General features: G+C 55.6%; 5 protein-coding genes across 5 annotated transcripts; 2 read left to right on the top strand and 3 right to left on the bottom strand.

The window, feature by feature from the left end:
- Positions 1–79: 79 nt before the first annotated feature.
- ColSpa_05638 (efflux pump dotC) lies at positions 80–1,233 on the bottom strand (the record flags this gene model as incomplete). The annotated part of the gene is made up of 3 exons (XM_049271850.1): positions 80–297; positions 528–889; positions 956–1,233. The coding sequence occupies 3 exons, from the start codon at positions 1,231–1,233 to the stop codon at positions 80–82; spliced, it is 858 nt and encodes a 285-aa protein (XP_049127807.1).
- Positions 1,234–1,349: 116 nt separating this feature from the next.
- Positions 1,350–1,719, bottom strand: ColSpa_05637 (multidrug resistance protein 3; the record flags this gene model as incomplete). The annotated part of the gene is made up of 2 exons (XM_049271849.1): positions 1,350–1,613; positions 1,678–1,719. 2 exons carry the CDS (start codon positions 1,717–1,719, stop codon positions 1,350–1,352), a joined length of 306 nt encoding a protein of 101 aa, XP_049127806.1.
- A 3,722-nt stretch (positions 1,720–5,441) lies between these two features.
- Positions 5,442–7,570, top strand: ColSpa_05636 (serine/threonine-protein kinase hal4; the record flags this gene model as incomplete). Its single annotated transcript, XM_049271848.1, has 3 exons — positions 5,442–5,601; positions 5,689–6,200; positions 7,367–7,570. 3 exons carry the CDS (start codon positions 5,442–5,444, stop codon positions 7,568–7,570), a joined length of 876 nt encoding a protein of 291 aa, XP_049127805.1.
- Positions 7,571–10,003: 2,433 nt separating this feature from the next.
- On the top strand, positions 10,004–11,897 carry ColSpa_05635 (glucose-6-phosphate isomerase; the record flags this gene model as incomplete). Its single annotated transcript, XM_049271847.1, has 5 exons — positions 10,004–10,503; positions 10,572–11,105; positions 11,159–11,265; positions 11,321–11,753; positions 11,810–11,897. 5 exons carry the CDS (start codon positions 10,004–10,006, stop codon positions 11,895–11,897), a joined length of 1,662 nt encoding a protein of 553 aa, XP_049127804.1.
- A 4,944-nt stretch (positions 11,898–16,841) lies between these two features.
- ColSpa_05634 (uncharacterized protein) lies at positions 16,842–17,045 on the bottom strand (the record flags this gene model as incomplete). Its single annotated transcript, XM_049271846.1, has 1 exon — positions 16,842–17,045. One exon carries the CDS (start codon positions 17,043–17,045, stop codon positions 16,842–16,844), a length of 204 nt encoding a protein of 67 aa, XP_049127803.1.
- Positions 17,046–21,477: the final 4,432 nt, after the last annotated feature.

Below are 21,477 nucleotides of genomic sequence, written 5' to 3'. Positions count from 1 at the left end.
CCGTCTCAAAGCTTGTCCGAGGTTCATTGCTCACATCGTATTGGCGCACAAGATCGAGACAATCCAATGTAGGATTAGACTAATACCCTGTCATGTCACGAGCGCGTTTAAGGTTTCGATCCCATATGAGCGTCATAGAGACAAGCACGACAGCGCTGAAGTAGAGCATTGTGCGAAGCTGCAAGTTGTAGCCTTCGTTAAACACGGACCGGACAGTAGTCTGTGTGGAGGAAGGGAGAGTTTCGATGAACTGGACCGAGTTCAATATAGCCTGCATCTCTGAGGGGTCAAGATACTCTGGGAGGCGGGATGCGATGTGACTGTTGAGACTGGTGGCACTGCAAACTCCAGAACGAATCAGCACCGGATACCAACGTGAGACGACATACTTGAGACGTTTTAACAACACATACCCCACGGCCAAGCCAATGGTGCCCCCCAATGTTCGGACCTGTGTCACAGCGCCCATCGAGACGGCTGTGTTCATACGTCAGGAGAATGCATGGCAGCTGCAAGTTGATGCTTACCTAGGTCCGCCCGGTCAACCAGGAAAGGGACGTAGATGAGTAGAGTCACGAGTGTCATACCGAACCCAAAGCCCATGATGACTTCGAAGCCCAATAGATGTCTCAACTCGTTGGGTGCAGCAGAGCTGGCGAGGCCAATGCCCAGCATCTGCATGGTTGCTCCGAACAGCAACAGATAGAAAGGCGGGACGTCCCACTTGGTAGCCAGATGACCAGATACCGCGGTGGCAAGTGGGGAACTCAAGAGGAGAGGGAGTAAGTGGACGCCCGCATTGAAGGGGCTCAGTCCATTGACTGCCTGAAAGCGCTGTGGTAGGTTTATCAAGGCTGTCATGAACGCGGGGCCAGTGAAGAAGGCGATCCTGCATGAGCACTGGTGAATTAGGACTACGCCTTTGGGCTGCAGCTAAAATTGGGGAAACGCGTACAGTATGAGGCCAACAAAATGTCGATCCTTCATTAGACGGAGAGGGAAAACGGGCTCTTGTGGGTACTGCGGCTTGCCAACCAAGTACTCGCATGCAAAGAAGGCCAAAAACAGACTGCCGCCGATGGCAATGGTAGAGATGACGACGGGGCTGCTCCACGGATATCTTGAGCCGGCCTCCTCAAATCCGAAGACGATAAGGATCGAAGAGGAGAGGAGCACAGCAGCTCCCACAAAGTCCAGCCGGGCGGCTGCAGCTCTGGTCAACTTGTCTTGCATCCTTGGCTGATTTACCCCGCGGCCGTGGTTCGGAAAACTGGTCGGCAGGAGAAAAGCGAGGAGAGCTGTAGCAAAAACGCCCGTCGGTGCACTTTTGGCAAAACATAAGCGCAATTTCAAGGCAGCGTGAGGTGAGGGAGGGGAAGGACAACAAACTTTAGTAAGAAAACCCATCGCCAACTCGAATGGTCGTTAATGATACCTCCCAGAACTGGACCAAGGACGGAGCTGACAACGATGACTAGAGAAGTAACAGCGACAATACTGCCCCATTTTTCAGATGGAACCAATTCAGGATTAATAACGTTGACCATAGCATATATTCCAGAGGCACCGACGCCTTGGATGGCGCGAAATACGATCCTGGCCTCGGTGTTAGCCTGAGAGTAGACGGTGATGCAAGGCGCCTTACAGCTGTACCATTGACGATACCACGCCGCACACGATGGAAAATATGGTGAAAATAGCCAATGCCAACAGAATCATGAACTTTCTGCCCAGAATGTCGCTGAACTTGGCGAATATAACGAGAAACCCTGGGCTGCCGTTAGAGAACGTGTACGTTTGGAATACGGCACCGTTTCGGTGTTGTGCACACGTTACCCGTATAGGTGAGCAGGTACGATGTGACGACCCAGTCTCGCTGTTCGAAGCCATGCAACGCATTGGTGATGGATATCAGGGATGTGCTGACGATGGTGGTCTCTAGCGTGGAGAGAAATAGAGACATGCACATGCTGAATAGATGGTGTTAGTGGGTTGAGACGGCTGGTTGACTTGACGCAGCGTACCCAAAGACGATGGCATAGAGTCGCCATCCTGTGATGTAGACGTGGGGGGTAGGGTCCGTGGATGTAGGACGACCAACTTCTAGATGCTCATCATGCTGAAGTTGGAGGGGTTGGAGAACCGGTCGAGATATGTATTCATCGGGCTCTGCGACGGCCTCTGTGTCGGGCTTTGGTTTCCCTTGTTGGGATGCACTAATCGAAGCCGAGACATCTGCCAGTGCGCCCTCGGAGAGAGCAGAGGTGCCGTTTGACGTTGGCATGACGGCGGAATTGCAGGTGTCCGGAGCGCGCTGTGTTGCCTGTGACATCGCAAGAGTTGGCAGACGCTCGTGACGTCTAATGCAACCCAAGATCTATTGTTAATGGCGGTGTTGCCTTGGATATCTACAAGGCACTGGATAGGGACACATTGCATGATAGCCTGACGGGCGGCGGCCTGGAAGGAGCTAAGCCAGACCAGTCAGATGGTGCTTTCCGTGAGGCACAGCAGGCTGGCCGGTTAAATCCCACCCCTTTCAGCCTCGCAGTCACGGTCATCACGGTCGAAGCAACAACACTCATGAACATGAGGTTTCTCTATAAGTCCTCGTTTGATGCTCAAGAGCAGTTACAATGGGTAGGCGGGTTCAATGGAGAAAGTTTACATGGGTGATGGCCCCAATTCGGAAGGATACCAGAGACCTTCCTGGGATGATTACCTAAGGTAGACAAGAAAAGGTCCTTGGCCAGTCACGTGCCGTCTAGTCAGTAATACACGTGACGTGAATGGGTCCAGTAGCCCAGCATCCCGCTGGCGGCTCGTTCCCCACGGCCTTCTAGAAAGGGACTCGCAAAAAGCCGATCCAGCATAGGGCAGATAATAGTACCATGTAATATGCAGCGGATGGATAGGGGCTGGGGAATTCATGCTAGACACTGCACCGGTGGTTTGTAGCGCTGGGCCTCATGCATGCAACAGCATGCGCAACCACATGAGTTCGTGTAGTGGGATTTTTTTCCCGATTTTAGCGTTAGAGACAGTTGTCATTGAAATGCCACGGCGGTGCAACGTTGACCGAGCGTCTGTAACCTAGCGCTCACCTACAGTAGCATCGCTCGTCAGGTCGCGCCAGATCGTCCCAGCCGCCCAAGGAGTCCTTTCTATTCAAGGGAGATCCCCTTTTCATTTTTAATTTGCTGTGTTGGGCAAACACAGTGCAGGACCGTCTGGTCGGATGGAGTCCCCTTGCTCACGTGCCCACGCTGTAACGGATCGACGCAGGGCTCCCGCCTCTACGGCGGCCTTGGTACCTTCCAGCTTGTCTTTGGGCGGTGATCGATGGCGGCTTGCTAACGTCTTGCTGGGTGGTGCTGGGCAGCCAGATACGGGGCAACGGGGCTGCCGAAGAACTATCGATCCGCTTGGGACTCGAGACAGCCCACTGACCGGCGGAGGAGGAGGAGGAGGGGCGGGAGGAGGAGCAGTGGTAGATATGTACAGAGTAATTGTGGGCGTTTCTGTCCGCGCCGAATGGCGATCGGCCGAGGTGTCAGCAATACGAATTCCATACGGGCTGCAACATCGTCTGCGCACGGAGGGAGTGTGACGAGGTGTCTGCTGAACCGTGATATTGAACAAGCAGAGAGACAACGAAAGGCACAACAGTAAGCATGGGACCCAGTTGCAGAGGCGTAGAGCCAGAGCACACGAGATCAGTAAGACATTGCTAATATGTACCTAGGTAAGGTAGGTCATCAACGTCAGAGCTTGACAAAGCCCAAGACCCATTTGGGGGGGCAAAAAGAAAGGAAAGGAGTTGCAGAATTCATTGAGGCAGCCCCTCGAGCATCCCGGGCTTCACCCATTGCAATTTCCAGCCGCAGGCCCGACATTGACCTGGGTTTGAGTTTCACTTAATGGTTGATAGCTCTCATCGAGGGTCAGGGACGGATTTCAGCCCAGTTGACCAGGAGGCGATGGAGAGGCTCTGGTTGGTGCTCGGTGAAGAGAGGCAATTTTGAGGTCGAAATTGGGGGGTAACAGGCTGCTTTGGTAAGCAACTCTCTCTCTGTGGCCGGCCGGCGAAAAGGGGGACGATTCGCACTGTCTGTGTCTCGTACCTGCGCCAGTTCGGTGTCCACCGCCCCTCCCTGCCATTTGCCCCCTTTCGACACTGTGCAATTTGTGGTAACACCATTCAACCTCGCACTGCACCTGCCCTGGGTCGCCAGGCTCCGCCGCTGGCAGGCTGGGTGTGTGTCTCGCGCCGGCCTGGTACTTGTGTCGCCCTCCCCGTACCGTGCGAGTGTCAGGACCTGGGCGGCCCCAGGCGTGGACTCGAGCGATTTCATCATCCCTCCCCTCTCCTTTAACCCCCCTTCCCCTTCCCGATCCCCATTCCCGCCCATCAGTCAGTCAGTCAGCCAGCCAGCCTCTCCTGTGCCTACTCTGTCTGTGTCTGCTGTGCCGAAAGAGTGAAAGTGCACCGCCTCTGCCTGTGCCTCCTGTGCCTCCTATTCCATCCCTCCACTCCTATGCCCGCCCCTCCGAGTCTTGAGTCTCCTGTCCCGGGCTTGGCTGAGGTGCTGTTTTGGTGCCAACTGCAAGATCCTCACCCCCTGAACCCCATCAGCAAGTTGCCTTTGTCCCCCCCCTTCGTCCGCTGTCTGTCTTCGAGGTGCAGCCCCCAGCCAGATTGTTAGTCGTCGGTTGAAGAAGACTCTCCAATTCGGAATCCCTTCACCAGGGGCCCAAGCCACTTCTCTCCTGGCATCCTCCATCATTCTTGCTGTGCTTTCTGCCGCTTCTTTCCTTCCTCCTCCAACTAGTTCCCCCAAATATCCTTTTCCCTCCGTCCCAAAAACAAAAACAAGAAGTCCAAAGAGCCTCTCCCCTCTCCCCGCCGTTAAATTACCAAAATACACCAGCTGGGAATTTCTGGTGCCCGTTATCCGCAGCAACAGCCGCAGCGACACTGACCAACCAACCAAAATACCCAGCCGGTCGGCACCAGGTTGTCTCACCACTCACGTCCCACCCCCGTCCACGTCCGTCCACACCAAGCCTCAAGGCCTAAGAGAGGGGGCGTCTTTTGCGGGGTTCCTCCAACGAGCGAGCGAACGAGCGTCTTTGTACGCAACCTCGAACCTCCACCAACAAATCACGACCCTAGAGCGACCGACAGACACCTCGATCGTCTCGTCTCTCCTCTACCTTACCTGACTGACCCTTACATTTCTACCTCGCTCTACCGCACATCACGCCTAGCTAGCACCAACCTCTGTCTCGTACGTCCCGACCGACTCACCTCGCCTGGTCGTCGTCGACACCGTACCGTCGTCATCTCACCCCCCGACTCTTCGTCTTTTAGCCCGACCACATATTCCCTCCCACCGCTGATTCGCTCCGCCCGCGCATTCGGCCCAACGCCTTCCAACATGTCGTGGAAGCTGACGAAGAAGCTCAAGGAGACCCATCTGGGTCCCTTGGCCAACACCTTCTCCCGCTCGCCGTCCACGTCGACCATCACCGACAGCAGCGACAAGGCCCAGCCCAACATCTCAGGCTCGGCAACGCCCACAAACGAGGGCACTATCGGTACGAGAGCCCGTCCCTGAATTGGATCCCGAACCTCCTGCCCCCCTGTCCTGCGTCGAGAAGGCGCGATGCATTCCATACTGACAGTTGCAGCTGCTTCGGAGGCCATGGCGCAAGCACCAGTCGTCAACCCCCCGAAGCCCGGCATCCTCGTCGTCACCCTCCACGAGGGCCAGGGCTTCTCCCTCCCCGAACAACACAGACAAGCCTTTGCATCATCACACCAAGGTTCGCTGTCCTCTGGCAGCGCCCTTAACGTCGCCGGCTCCGTCCGCCCCTCTTCCTCACAACGAGGAGCTGTCGGCTCCTTCATCAACGGCGCCGCCCGCCCACAGACTTCTGGTGGTGGCTTCACCGGCATTCCCACCAACCATGGCCGTATTTCCGGCAAGTATATGCCCTACGCCCTGCTGGACTTCGACAAGATGCAGGTCTTTGTCAACTCGGTCGAAGGAACGCCCGAGAACCCCCTCTGGGCCGGAGGAAACACCCAATACAAGTTCGATGTGTCTCGCGTGACGGAGCTCGTCATTCACCTGTACATGCGCAACCCCATGGCTCCTCCTGGATCTGGCCGCAGCCAGGACATCTTCCTCGGTGTGGCCCGTATCAACCCCCGTTTCGAGGAGAAGCACCAGTTTGTCGAGGATCCCAAGGCGAACAAGAAGGATCGTGAGAAGGCCGCCGCGGAATTTGCCAGTCGCGAGCGTTCCCTCGGCCACAGCGGAGTCGAGTGGGTGGATGTGCAGTACGGCACCGGAAAGGTCAAGATCGGCGTCGAGTACGTTGAGAACCGTGCGGGCAAGCTCAAGATCGAGGACTTTGAGCTGCTCAAGGTCGTCGGCAAGGGCAGCTTCGGCAAGGTCATGCAGGTGCGCAAGAAGGACACGAACCGAATCTATGCGCTCAAGACGATCCGCAAGGCGCACATCATCTCCCGTTCCGAAGTCGCCCACACCCTCGCCGAGCGCTCAGTATTGGCGCAAATTAACAATCCCTTCATCGTGCCCCTCAAATTCACCTTCCAGTCCCCTGAGAAGCTTTACTTTGTATTGGCCTTCGTCAACGGAGGCGAGCTGTTCCACCACCTGCAGAAGGAGCAAAGATTCGACGTTAACCGCTCTCGATTCTACACAGCTGAGCTTCTGTGCGCCCTCGAGTGCCTCCACGGCTTCAATGTCATTTACCGAGATCTCAAGCCCGAGAACATCCTCCTCGACTACCAGGGCCATATTGCCTTGTGCGATTTCGGTCTCTGCAAGCTTGACATGAAGGACGAGGACAGAACTAACACGTTCTGCGGCACTCCCGAGTATCTTGCGCCCGAGCTGCTCATGGGCCAGGGATACAACAAGACGGTGGACTGGTGGACACTGGGTGTCCTTTTGTACGAGATGCTGACGGGTCTGCCGCCCTTCTACGACGAGAACACGAACGAAATGTACCGCAAGATTCTCTCGGAGCCCCTCCACTTCCCCGGCCACGACGTCGTTCCGCCGGCGGCCAAGGACCTCCTGACAAAATTGCTCAACCGCGACCCTAAGGAGCGTCTCGGTGCCAACGGATCAGCCGAGATCAAGGCGCATCCCTTCTTCCATGCCATCGACTGGCGCAAACTCTTGCAGCGCAAGTACGAGCCTGCGTTCAAGCCCAATGTGGTGAGTAAAAAACAACTGTCTTTTTTTTTTTTGGTCTTTTTTTATATAGAAATACCCATGGACCCATGCTGGTGGAAGGATTTTTGTTAACGTGCTTGTTCTTTCAGGTGGACGCCCTCGACACGGCCAACTTCGACCCCGAGTTTACGTCAGAAGCGCCCCAGGACTCGTACGTGGAGGGCCCGATGCTGTCGCAGACGATGCAGAACCAGTTCCAGGGCTTCTCTTACAACCGCCCGATTGCGGGACTGGGCGACGCCGGCGGCAGTGTCAAGGACCCTTCCTTTGTGGGCAGCATCCAGGACCGATGAAGTGGGTCGAGTAGTGCAGCTGAGTCGGCGTGGTAGGCTGACCCCTCTTGGAGAGCGAGGCATGGCATTGCGTAAAGGGGTGGGCGGTGGACTTGGTACATCAGGGTTTACCTTGAGGTTACAGCAAAGCGACTCGACACGGATCTTGGACTCGCTCTTGGCGCGCACACACGCGCGCAAACAAACAGCTTTGCGTCTTCGTCTTTGTACGGCGTTCTGGGACGGGCATGATGACGCCTTTGGGGAAAAGGAAATGTAGATAGGCACAGATCATTGAGCAGACAGGCAGACGAACCAGCCAAGCATCATTTATGGGGCATTCGGTCGAGACGTGGTGTGACTCGTACTTTCAACAGGCGGTGATGGTGACGGGTGCAATCAGTATACACTACAGTTACACGAGACCCTCGGGTGGGCCGTGGTGTCTGGCATGGTGACGGATTCGGACCGGGACGTGTGTGACATCGGACATCGGATCTGCCGGGGCAGGCTGGGGCGGGATTGACTAAGCGCGGGGGTCCACCGGGTCGGAGTGACCGCTTCGTGCCCCCTCTATTGAGTTGCCGGCGTCGATGCACGATGCTACGGAAGAGCACAGTACGTCATGCTGATGTCTGCGAGCGAGCAACGGCCGGGAGAACTGTTGCTATCGGCAACGCTTGCAGCAGAACTGAAGAGCACGGCATGGCTCGAACGTGCAAGACCGATTTGCATCAACGCCGGCAATTACGCAAAGCCGACGACCGCTCCGCGTCGAATTACCCCGACCCAAACTCACGATGCAGCGCGAAGAGGGGCCAAATAAAAAATAAAAAATCGAGCCGTCCTCGAGGACGGACAGATCGCAATGTGGGTGGGGGGATGGGGGGCGCATGTAAGCCGCACCACGTAGAGGAGCTTTGGTTGAACCAGCCGTCGGATATAGCAGATAAGGAGAAGACGCAGGCAATTGGCACGGCTGTGGCTTGGGGGGACAGGGCGATAGGGGATAATGGGAAGAGCTTCCCTCCCGCGCGCGGCCAGCGCATCCATGTCCGAGACGTGGAAGCGCTGGGAGGGAAATGGAGCGAAGTGGGCGTCGTTACGGCGATTTGGGACAAGCCGGGGCGGGGCATTCGTTTGGCAAGAGGTGGGAAGTGGGACGGCCGGGTAAACACAGCTTGGAATAGCTTGTACGATGTGGTGTAGCACGGGGCACTTTGAGTTTGTGGATGACGGGAGAAGATGGTAGCAGCAATTTGTGATGAGAAAACAAGGCGGGGCCGCGGAGGCAGGACGGAAATGTCACGATGGTCGGTCGCAATTCGCCTTTGTTTTTTTTCGCCCTTACGAGACGCGAGGCCATGAGGGATTATGAGAGAGAAACCTGGTGGTGAGACTGAAGATGGTAACTCCCATCGCATCGTGTGTCATTAGGTAAGCTCTTCTGCTTCGGGGCTGTTCCAGGCACAGGAACGGGGGCGGGCGGGCGGACGGGCGGGCGTGGAGGGGACGATGACGGAGAAACTTGGACGAGCTCCATGGCGTCGGACTCGAACATCACTCAATCATTCGGTCGGTCAACCACTCAACACAGAGAGGCGGGCCCAATTCCAGCCCACCTCAGTCACCCGTCACCTCACTCAGTCAGCCAAAAGGTAAAGTATCGTCGGGTACTCTCTTTTTTCTTCTAAAGCACCGCCCTCCCACGTCATTCCGGCGCTTCTCTCCGAGTCCTCCTCCTCTTCTTCTTCTTCTTCTTCTTCTTCTTGCTTCCTCCAATCAACTCACATTGATACCCCCATCTCTCTCCCGTCACCTCAATTTCACCTTACACTCTCACCTCACCTCCCACCTTGTCACATCTGACTCTGCTCTGCAGCTGTCCTTACTGAGCACCCTCCCGACACTAAGTCTAGTAGAGCTCAGTGTCATCCCAGGTCAGTGCTTTTTTTTTTTCTTCCTCCCCCTCCCGTCCCGTCCGTGTCGTCCCCCCGTCACCTCTGCGTGGCTGCCGCTACCGGGTGCGTGCCCCGCGTTCCAGCTGCGGCGAGGTGTGTTTTTTGGACGCAATTACCCCTCCACGCCAGACATGCCACCTCCGGCCGAGCGCCGTGATTGGCTGCCTTGGAGCTCTGGACGCCGCTCTCATCCATCCCACTTGTTCCCGTCAGAACCACCACGACCTCTTGTTCTCGCACCTGCTCCCGCCGTCATAGTCTGTCCACGACGACAACACACGCTGCATACATCTTTTATTTCCCCACCCACCTCTTTTCCATCCCCTCTGGTCTGTTGTTGGCCAATTCAGCTCCGAGAGCATCATCGACGTCGATATTAGCCCATCTTTACCACCTACAATCACTCCGAGAGAACCGTTGAGCTGACCTCGATCCGTCCTCCAAAGACCGCGACCCTCCCCAACAACAACCGAACCCCTTCCGACCGCCCAAAATGCCTCAAGCCTCCAGCCTTCCCGCGTGGGCCGAGCTCCAGGCTCACCGTGACAATGTCGGCAAGAACTTTGTCCTCAAGGAGGCTTTCGCCAACGACACGGACCGCTTCGCCAAGTTCTCCCGCACCTTCAAGAACGCGGCCTCGGGCACCGACATCCTCTTCGACTTCTCCAAGAACTTTTTGACCGATGAGACCCTCAACCTCCTCGTCAAGCTCGCCGAGCAGGCCGGCGTCGAGAAGAAGCGCGACGCCATGTTCGCCGGCGAGAAGATCAACTTCACCGAGAAGCGCGCCGTCTACCACGCTGCTCTCCGCAACGTCGGCGACTGGGAGATGAAGGTCGACGGCGTCGACGTCATGTCCAACAAGGGCGGCGTCCGCGACGTCCTCAACCACATGAAGGAGTTCTCCGAGCAGGTCCGCTCTGGCGAGTGGAAGGGCTTCACCGGCAAGAAGCTCACCACCATCATCAACGTCGGCATCGGAGGTTCCGACCTGTGAGTACCCCCTCCCCCGCTCCCGTAATCCACCCCGACCCCCCGTTGCCCGTCCTAACACCGCGCAGCGGCCCCGTCATGGTCACCGAGGCCCTCAAGCACTACGGTGCCAAGGACCAGACCCTGCACTTCGTCTCCAACATTGACGGCACCCACATGGCCGAGGCCCTCGCCAACTCGGATCCCGAGACCACCCTCTTCCTCATCGCCTCCAAGACCTTCACCACCGCTGAGACCACCACCAACGCCAACACGGCCAAGTCGTGGTTCCTCGAGAAGACGGACGGCAAGGGCGAGATCGCCAAGCACTTTGTCGCCCTGTCCACCAACGAGGAAGAGGTCACCAAGTTCGGCATCGACGCCAAGAACATGTTCGGCTTCGAGAGCTGGGTCGGCGGCCGCTACTCCGTCTGGAGCGCCATCGGCCTCAGCGTCGCCATCTACGTTGGCTTCGACAACTTCCACAAGTTCCTCGCCGGCGCTCACGAGATGGACAAACACTTCCGCGAGACCCCCCTGAAGGAGAACATTCCCGTCCTCGGTGGTCTCCTCAGCGTGTGGTACTCTGACTTCTTCCAGGCCCAGACTCACCTGGTTGCTCCGTAAGTGGCCTTTCGTCCCAGACGTCGGCGGCGTGTGCTGACCTGTCAAACAGCTTCGACCAGTACCTCCACCGCTTCCCTGCCTACCTCCAGCAGCTGTCCATGGAGTCCAACGGCAAGAGCATCACCTCTGACGGAACCCCCGCAAAGTACACCACCGGTAAGCGGACCAAGCGGATACAACGTGTGGAAGAGATACTAACGCGGCAGCACAGGCCCCATCCTCTTTGGCGAGCCCTGCACGAACGCCCAGCACTCCTTCTTCCAGCTCGTCCACCAGGGCACCAAGCTCATCCCCGCCGACTTCATCCTGGCCGCCAAGAGCCACAACCCCATTGGCGACGGCGTCCACCAGAAGATGCTGGCCTCCAACTACTTTGCTCAGGCCGAGGCTCTGATGGTCGGCAAGACCGCCGACGAGGTCCGCGCCGAGGGCGCCCCCGAGGAGCTCGTCCCCCACAAGATCTTCCTGGGCAACCGCCCTACCACCAGCATCCTGGTCGGCGGCCACATTGGCCCCGCCGAGCTGGGTGCCCTGATTGTCTACTACGAGCACCTCACCTTCACCGAGGCCGCCATCTGGGACATCAATGCCTTTGACCAGTGGGGTGTTGAGCTCGGCAAGGTCCTTGCCAAGAAGATTCTCAAGTACGTGTTGATGTCGTTTCTGTTGACACGAGGCCGCATGCTAACCAATTCTCTAGGGAGCTCGACGAGGCCGGCAACGGCGAGGGACACGACGTCTCCACCGGTGGCCTGATTGGCGCCTTCAAGAAGTACTCCAACTTGTAATGACTAATGTGCGCTGCGTTGTTGTTTGGTAGTTTCGAAAATTGGAAAGAGAGGGTGCAGAGACACACATCCACGTTACAAATGAAGCCAGCAGTCAGAATTAAATAAAGACTTTTATCCATCTTTGGGTGCGATGACTGGTTGTGAGGCCGTTGCCCGGCTGTGGCATCTATGCGTGAGACAATGCGTTCCGATCCTGAATCCAGGCGCGGCTTCTGGCTTGGCTACCAAATGATGAATTCGTTTCATGTCCGTAGTCTATCGTCGATTATACTAATCGAGTCTGCTTGACTCCCAGCCACAGGACCCATGGATGCATCAAACACATCCCATGCACCTTGCAAGCGGCTTCACTCTTAAGATCCATTGTAGTCCGGCACAGTGCAGTGGTTCGCACCTGCAAGGACTCGGAGTCGAGAGGTCGCCGTTACCTGCCCTGGCCGGGTGGCCGTACGTAACCAACAAACTCGTATGCTATTGTCGTCGGTATTAATCTAAGATGGGTAGTTGATGTGCAGCCCAGCACGCCGACCGGAGATGGATAGTAATCATTTCGATATCTACTACCTCTTGCATGGCTCTAGTTGTGAAGCACTTCATGTATTCTACGACTCAACCGACTCTGTATGTGCTTCAACTCGTTACATTCTCTGACCACGTTCCCGGTTACCTCACAGACTGTGATGAAAACGCCATATATTCTACAGCTTGCAATGACCTCTTGGCAGCCATTAGGCGGTTACTTACCATGGCCTATCGCGGGATAGTCTGCTTCATTTCAACACTAATGAGGCGAGCAGTTACCTTTGACCTTCATAAGCCAACTCACCCCTACCCATAACTCTGACTAGGCTAATTTGCGTGAATACAGCACGAAACCACTAGAGCTGCGTTGCCCCGTCATCTGATCAAATTGAAAATTTCAATCTCTAGTCAAGTACCCAAGTCCTTCATCTATTGGCTACTGCTGTTGATGCAATATGAGCTGGACAAGGATATCCAGAACGAGAAGACAATTACTCCATCTTGCGGGTGGGCGAGATCAGAGTACGAGCAGCCTGGTTCCACAAAGAACATGGCCTCTTGACTTGCTGGACGGAGTAGGAATTCAACCTAAGTCCATACAGCTAATGGTTACAAGATAGGCTCCATGTATATCAAAGGATGAGTGGACTATTATATGCGAAGGATCCGGACATTGGAAGGCAAGTCGAGCCAGAAAATCCCGCGGACAGACCTCATCAAGGCTTCCTCCCCTTTTCACCCTGACACGGCATGGTCAGAGTCAGTTCCTGCCTAGAGAATCTGGGGTAACTGCTCGTTTGTTGAAAACAGAGGAGTCATCAAGCACTCGGTTTTCGTCGAAATGGGTGCCTGGTACTTTTTCCTGAGACGTATGGGTTTATTTACTCCTCTATTGATAAACTCGTCAATGCCTCTTTTAACGTTTGCCAGGGCACCTCTAATGATGAAATCGCTTCCTTTCAATCAAGAGGATCTTGATTAACTACTGAACACTCCTACCTCGTTCACCTTGCTCCAGAGACCTCAACCATGTTGTTTAACACTGCTACCCTTGAAGCACGAGATCGGTCATTCAGTAACGCAAAGAGGGCTCGAGTAGGATGATGACAACTCCATGCCATAGAGCCTGGACTTTAGAGTCCCGGTATTACTTGTATGATATCTCTTAGCAGGCCGGATAGGCCTTGTTAACGTCAAGGAACGATCTAGAGCGTACAAGCATTGACAATGCGCAATTTTCGCGGGAAAAGACTAAGATTTGACAACACATTAGCATTACTGGAAAGCTATGCTTTCCAGTATACGCTAATAGTGAAGCTCCTTTGGTTGAAAACCTGTCAGACTTCCCGACAAAAAGAGTCTATGATAGTTATTCCGACGTACCTATCCCCTAAAACCACAAAGCCATTCGGGCGGGTTCAGGTGAGCTCCATGGTGATGGAAGAAGCCCATGATAGCGCAAAAATCGATCCCATTGTGGCAGCCACTCACAAAGTACACATACACAGGGCTCTTCGCTACAAAAGGTCGCTTGGTGTACTGTTTATCCAGCAAGTCAACAAGTTCCTACATCTAATGTGGCATCGTGATGAGGTTATCAGGTAGCACTTCACTCAGAACAACCAACGGATACAACCAACTTTTCGGATTTTCCCCATCAACCATCAGCCCAACCATCTTACCATTTATATGCTTCCTGGTGAACGAATCGACCAAGTACAAGGCAAAGTTAGGTTGGCCGCCTTGAGTGAAGCGTTATGATCTGGATCGAAGGGGATATACCCCTATAGGGCAACTTCAAAGAACCACGGCCGACAAAGGTACACGGCCGGAAAGGACAGCCCTATGAACCTCGGAACAAGTGGGCTGACAGAAAACAGGTCTAGGTGTGCTGTTAGTAGAATGATCGCTTGACACACAAGGCGACTTTTCTGGAGGTAGGCGAAGACGATCTCGACTTGCTGGGACTCCAAGAAGACTAGGGATACCTACTTAAGTGGCACAATGACAGACGATCACGCTGGGAGGCCAAGAAACCCTTCGAGGGCCGAGGTGGAGCCTAACACTTGACCCAGAGAGCCGCTTGTCACCAGAATACTGGACCTTTCGAGTTCCAACGTGTTCGTAGCGCGAGGGATCTTACTTAAATCGCCCGCAACCTTGCGACTTAAAGGGTGTTACTTGGAACGATAATGCCGTAGCATGGAGATGAGAAGGGATGGGCATGGGATGGTGGCCGGCTCGGGAGACCGCGAGACGTGGCATGTCGCAACCAGTTCGTCAGGACTCGTCCGCAGCCGGACGAGCCCGCCGAACCCCCCGGCGGTCCCACGGGATCGTCAGGGAACATCCTCAGCACGGATGGCCGGAGGCCACCGCCGCTGAGTGGCGATAAGAATCACGATGAAGCAGATTGATCGATCGCCAGGGCCTCGCGCCTCTTCTTGTCCTCCTCCAACGAGGTGCCCCTCGTACGCCTCCGTCTCCAAGGGGATGTACGGAGGTGTGAAGACCCATCTTGCCCCATCTAAGCCGATCGGCGGTTTGTATGCTGTACACAAGATGGCACGGAGCGCATGAAGCCTCGTTCTCACGTCGCTGCCAAAGCTTCCGCAGTCAAAAGCATCTACACCCGATGGGCGTGTGTGATGCTCGGACGCTGGGGTTTCTCTAGTTGCTACAATCTGAGGATCCATATTTGCTGCAGTAGGGCCACCTAGGTCCACGCTTGCTTCTCCACGAAAGGGCGTCTCTCGAAAGAAGAAAAAAATCTCCCCCCAAAAATGCGCTGTCCATCGCACGTATTTTATCGTTCACTTCATAACAATCGTTCACGTCCTTGCAGATACGTAGTATTTCCCCCAAGACCGTGCTCCGCTGGGTGGTCTGGGGGAGCACCATTGGCGCTCCCACAGGCGCCGCGGTGGAGATGGAGCCTAGGTATGCTTCACTCGACTTCATACGTGCCCTCGTATTTGCCAAAACGGCGGGCCGTAGACGTATCCCGGTGCATTGCTCTCACTAGCGACCGCGCTCAGCCGGAGGAATGGGCCGCGTTTGCGTTTCGGCCACGGCAAGTCCAATCTGCTCACTCGTCTGGTGATCCTTTGACTGAAGTGATCGACAAGAACATGCGCCAGTTGGCAACTAGCCACTGACCATGGCCCGAGTCCCGAATCGATAATGACAAAACCTCAAGCGAAAAGGTGTCCAGGCAAACAACAAGCAAACTGCACCTGCAGCCAGTGGCTTGGATTGACGAGGTTGCAGAGGACGTAAGCCGTACTGTGCCAAACCCCGGACTGTTTGTCTTCGTCCCCGCCTCCTGGTTAACCACCGTGGGACCCGCGAATGCCGTGCCGCCAAGGGGGTCATACTGTGCCGCCTAGCCGCCCGCCGATGGCCGGCGGTCGTTTGTCCGTTATGCGGGGTTACAAAGGCCAAGTTGGCGCCGAGGGGTTCCTCTGTTTTGCTGGGGACAGGAGAAAAGCGCGCACGACGCGGCCAAATCCTTGCGTGAGTAGCCGGTGGGGAAAGGCAGTCGCCTAGAGGAAGAATCTCCCAAGTTGAGAGCTCACAGGAGGAGTGACATGCACCTTGATCGTGGAGTCATCGGTCGAGACCACGAGCTTGCCAGAGTTGATGCTGTATTTGTGACCTCGGAAGGTCCATGTTTCAAATGCCACCACTTTCAAATGCCACTACGCCGACCGAGGACAATTAAATTCACGTCGATAAGCAGCTGAATGCGGTACTGTGGGAGGCAGCTAAATGGGTCAAGTGAGGAACAAGAGCCGACCTCCTTTGTATCGATCGGAGAAAGTCGGCCCCACTCGTGGATAGTGACGCGGCGCAGCCCGGGCGACCATTCCTGTCCAATTTAGTTCGGGTGCATGGCCGACCCCATGGAGAACCAACGTCCCAAATATCTGCCAAACAGCTGCCGCCCATGGGGTAGGAATGAGAGGGGCCATCGAGTCAGTTTTGTCCATCTGGGTGGTAAGCAAAGTACGGTATGACCTTCCGTCGGCGGAAAGGCGAGCGAGGCCGCCGACGATAGCAATCGAGAGGGCTATGAGCGATTTGTACGCCGATGATTCCTTTAGCGCAGGGTTTCCTGCTGCCCGAAAAGAGGCATTTCTGGCATCGGCCCGTCCTTGCGAACCTTGCAGTGTACGGTTGCTTTCAAAAACCTGGTCCCAGGTGAGAATGTCGGATAAACGTCGATGCCCGCAACCTTCGGCAGCTCAAACGGCACGACGGCGGTAAATGAGACGAACGAACGGAATGGAAGCCTGATGAGAAGTGGCAAGAACTCCATGGACAGTATACCAAGTATCAAGAGGATACGGACTCCATGGCCATGCAGACGAACATGAGACCTCATCACCCAGCATCCATCCATGGCCGACCTGGTCTCTAGCCAATGATGATGGTGATGCGGGTGGACGACAGCGATTGAGAGGCATGTGTCCAACCTTTGGAACTACCCACCATGACCGCGGCAGGCGCGTAGCCCACACCAGTCCCAACCCGCGGATCGCTTGACCTCGACGGCTGCCAGAATCTCACATGGAGCCCAACGTAGACGTCGAGCACGACGCTCTGCTGATCTATCTCCATCTTTGGGATCATCTGGGGTTACCCACTATCAGGCAACGACTCAAGCATTGCTATGACCAACGTTTATGTTGTGGGATAGACGCTGTAGCCGAGAGATGTGGCACATGCAACGACGGGAACTGGGTCGAGAGAGGCAGTCTCTCCTGAACATCTTGGTTGCGGCTCGATGATCGATCCTAATATCCATCTCTCGGAGGGATTAGCAGCCGTGGGAAAATTCCGAGTGAGATACCTTTGCAACTTGGTTGCATGCTTGTGGTCGGCGTCTGCGAAATGTCGTCAGATTTCGGCTGTTAACCCTGAAGGTGTTCCCGGCACTCCGAAACTTGGGACTCACGATGGCCCATCACCTTGCTTGCTAAGAGCATGCAATGACGTGCTATATGGTAGAAGTTGATTTGACTAAAGCTCGAGGCCCCATCTGCCGCAAGCAAACGACGTCGTGAAATGACGGGCTCCATTAAGTTTCTGGCCAAACCTCAAGTTGGCGGATCGTGAGCGTGAAAATGCAAGCTGCAACAGACGAGCAAGGACCAGGGCCAGTGATCTAAAACCACACCCTGAGGGCTTGTTATCGTAAGTACCTGCGACACGGAGGAAGCTAAGAGGACCCTTGGTGCCTAGGATTTCCTGGTGCAGAACAGCGGGCGAAGGCGTTGGCCACTCACGTCGCACGATCACATCCATCAGGAAGAAGGGTTCGCGGGGCTCGACAGGGCTGGGTGGGTGTGCGTGCATGAAAAAGGAGCAGCGATGACGCATGCCAAGACAAAGGGTCGAAGGACGGGGGTTGACTGAATCTGCGCTGTGCTGAGTGTGCTCGAGTCCTCTGCCTGGTCCTGACTCTTTGGTGCAATCAGATCGCAGAAAAGTGTCTGCAGGAGTCGGTTTCTCGTGGAGACCATTTTTTGGGAACTCCGTTGCGGCGGAGTCAGGGACAGTCGTCCATTGGGTGGCGGTTTCCAAGATGCCTCTTTACGTGTGAATGCAAAATTGCTGGGATGCCGCCCCGTCGCCGCCCGATAAGCCACTGGATTTATTGCGGTGTTTACTGCTTGCGTCGTTCATAAGAGCAAGGGTTTTGGCACCAGGCGTCCGGCCGGACAATGTCAAGCACTGCAAGACAGTTTTCCGAGTTGCTCTCGGATGGCTATGCTGATTCCCATTGTGACGGACGAGCGGCTTATCCCATAGGAAAGCACTAGCCCAGACTGTTGTGGCCCGACTCACGGCTGGCGTGGTACGCGATGACGGGATCACGTCTCTTGTAAGCTGTAACGTAAGGGCTTGGACGTGTCATCTTGAAGGCTAGCCGAGCTTTGGACGCGTTAAAGTATCGTCGTATGGTAGCACCTCGTGTTGACGGGCTAGGAGACTTGCTCCTAGTATCGCGACGTCATTTTGTCCGTTCAAATGCCTGCGCATTTTGCATCGTTACACTGCCATCCCTTGACTCGGTCGTTGGCAGGCGCGCCTGCAGTGCAGGACAATGCAGAATGCAGTCCAACAAAGGTACGTTGTAGGGAGCGTCTTCAGACGGGTGTCCGAGCTGCAGTGCTCCGTGGCCGATGAGGGTATTTGTCTGAGGCGGTAAACCCCAACTCTGATCGGCGCGGGGACTGCCCATCATGGCAATGACGGTAACGATCGATGACCGATGACATTGGAGGCCATCGGGCGGGAAGAGCCAGGGGCCGACACACTCTGTGACAAGACTCCGAGCTCTATGACCTCTCGTCGTGGTGCGTGTTGGGGGTTGGCGATTCGTGTGTAGTTTGTTGGTAGACTGCACCCGACACAACATCAGCCGTCGGGTTGCGATGACGACGGTGTGTAGCCATGTGCCTAGGCGTCCGTGCTATTGGGTTTCCAGGCTCTGGTGCCCTCATTTCAATGGCTGGTCTGACGGGCGACTAGAGCCGCCATGTTGAAGTGGCAGTCTTCGTGCAGGCGTGCTTCGGCATTGGCTTTAGTGTTGCATCCAATAGCCCAAGCCCAAGCGCAACAACAGCCGCACGGGAATGAAGCAAGGCATGTAATACCAGCAGCCACAGCGTCCTTCATTTGCGGAGGTCAAGCCAGGGCAGTCTTCAAGCCCAAGCTGGAAATCTTACACATGATGGGGATGGGTCGGTATCGAGAGTAGCGGTGGTGATGATGTTGCTAATGGTGCCGTTGCTGGTAAGGGACACCAAGCCGTGGCTCCTTACCCGCTTGTACAAGCCAGAACCATCAAATATGCTTCGAGTCTCAAATCGGTAAGGATAGTAATGAACCCCCCAGCCTGGTCCCGATGGCTCCGTTGGTAAACTGTACTGCGTACTAGGTACGTGAATCACCGAAGGGCCAGTAAGGTGTAGTGCTACTCGGTGGCTGATCCCATCGGGAAGTCAAAAGTCTGTAACGATGACAGCCAAGTGTACGTCAAGTCGCGGGTACGGCATCGAAGTACAAGCGAGGAAAAAGTTGCAGGCGTTGGTGCCAATATCGGCTTCCCGCTGACACGATACACAGCAGCGGATGGGGACACCCAGCCGGAAAGAATCGATGCAGTGAGAGGTGAGACGGCGTTATCGGGCTTACAACAGGTAGGGATATCATCAAGCTAGTATCGAATCTTAGGTGATACTTCCAGGGTATGGCGAAGACTGTGAGATGCTGCCAAGTAGACGATGGTTGTGGCCGAAACATGCCGTGGATGGGTGGAAAATGTCAATGGACGGCGGTACTGGACGGAGGAAGGGACCGCGCACAAGCGGGGCAATTCGGGCCAGACCTGCCGCAACAATGATAGGAACTGTAAACGGAAGCTACGAATGTGCCATGGTTTCCTTGAGAAGAGACGGAGAAGCCGTCCCGTGGATGGAAAGAAGGGTGTACCCACCGTTTGAATGCACGGTGGAAGGGCGAAAAGGGCAGGAGCTGGAAGACAAAGGGGGGGGCTGTGACGGCTCGCAAAGGGGGGTATCGTACATAGTGGGAGGGCGACGATGGAAGGAGCGGGCAAACGGATGACAAAGGATGGCAGGGATGGGGAAGGTACGACGGAAGAAAGGAGGGGCAACTCGCGATTCGGAAGGCACAAGGCGAGAGACCGTTCGAGGCGTCGCTGCCCCCAACAGTCGTCGATTACTCGTCGATTGTACCTCCACTTTATGGGAAGGCACTCCATACGGGCCCAATGTCGTCCGTCTGCCTTTCCCACATTGAACTTCATCATAGTACATAGTACACGTGTAATTGCGCCATGGATGGAATTGGGAAGAAACGGACAATGGTGCCGTTTTCTTTGGGGCATGTTCTTCCCCACTGAAGAAACACAGCGTTAGGTTAGGTGGAGGTACTGCCCGCCCTGCAGAGCGTGGAGAAGTACAAGTTCCAGCATCTTCCAGATGTCATTTCCTAGAGTCCTAGTTTCCGCCGGTCTCGTGTAAACCAGCCACAACCGTAAGACATCATCGTGAACTGTCATTCCACGCGGTAGGGCCGTTTCCCACGCAATCGGATCCAGTTTGGTGGCACATTCTATGAACTCATAGCAGTTTCCACTGGAATCATCGGTGAATCACCCATTCGCCGCGCGGGGCAAAAAGAATGAGGAAAGAAGAAGAAAACACACTGGGAGGTGAGAAGATGAAGCCAAGACGAGGGGACACGCACATTGCACAGATGGAAGGGCGAGGCGGCAACAGAAACCCCCATTCCGCGAGACCACAGCTGAGGCATATGCAGCCCAGCCACTCATCCGCAAATCAGTACCAACCTCTGGCCAAATCGAGCCTCGCGTTCGGGAACGAGGGCAGAATCTCACTTGGCTGTGTCTTTGTCCCTCCCTGCCTTGACTTGTCGGCGGAGGGGAAGGGGACTGGGGGAAGGTTGCACCCTTCCTGCAGGCGTTCATCGGCGAACAGGGCCCCAAACAGAAGACGCAAAATAGGGAGCCTGGTCGTGTCGTCCTTTGCTGTCCCGCATTCTGTTTGTCCATGCCCATCCTTCATTGCTCCTTGGTTCTGCATAATCAACCTTGGCCTAAACGAACCAACCAATCGAGGCCGCGGGTTTTTTCTTTCCTCGAGAGGCAGCCCGCCTCGGCATTGGCCAGCAAGGCCCCCAATTCTTCAGTCTGGAGTCAATCACAGTGACATTCGACATGTCGTCTTATCACCCGTGCAGCACTCCTGATCGGTGACTGGTGGCTGCTGAACCGCAACCCACTCACTGCGGTTCCCATTCCCAGGCTCCGTCCGTCAGTCAGGTCAGACTGGAGTCACCAGCGCAGAAACGCCAGAGTATCGCCGGCGGCGTCCAGTCAGCATCGCTCTGATCCTCCGCCGCACTTGGCCCCCTTGGTCACCGTCGGCGTCAACAAAGCGAGCAACTGCGCACCCCCGTCGGCTGGGCGCGGCGACCACAGATACCGAGGTGGCGCCAT

This window comes from Colletotrichum spaethianum (genome assembly GCF_022836535.1).
Source record: "Colletotrichum spaethianum MAFF 239500 DNA, contig12, whole genome shotgun sequence".
In the NCBI taxonomy this organism is placed as follows: domain Eukaryota; kingdom Fungi; phylum Ascomycota; class Sordariomycetes; order Glomerellales; family Glomerellaceae; genus Colletotrichum; species Colletotrichum spaethianum.
The sequence above is the reverse complement of the archived record's forward strand: the minus strand, read 5'-3'. Positions and strand labels throughout refer to the sequence as shown.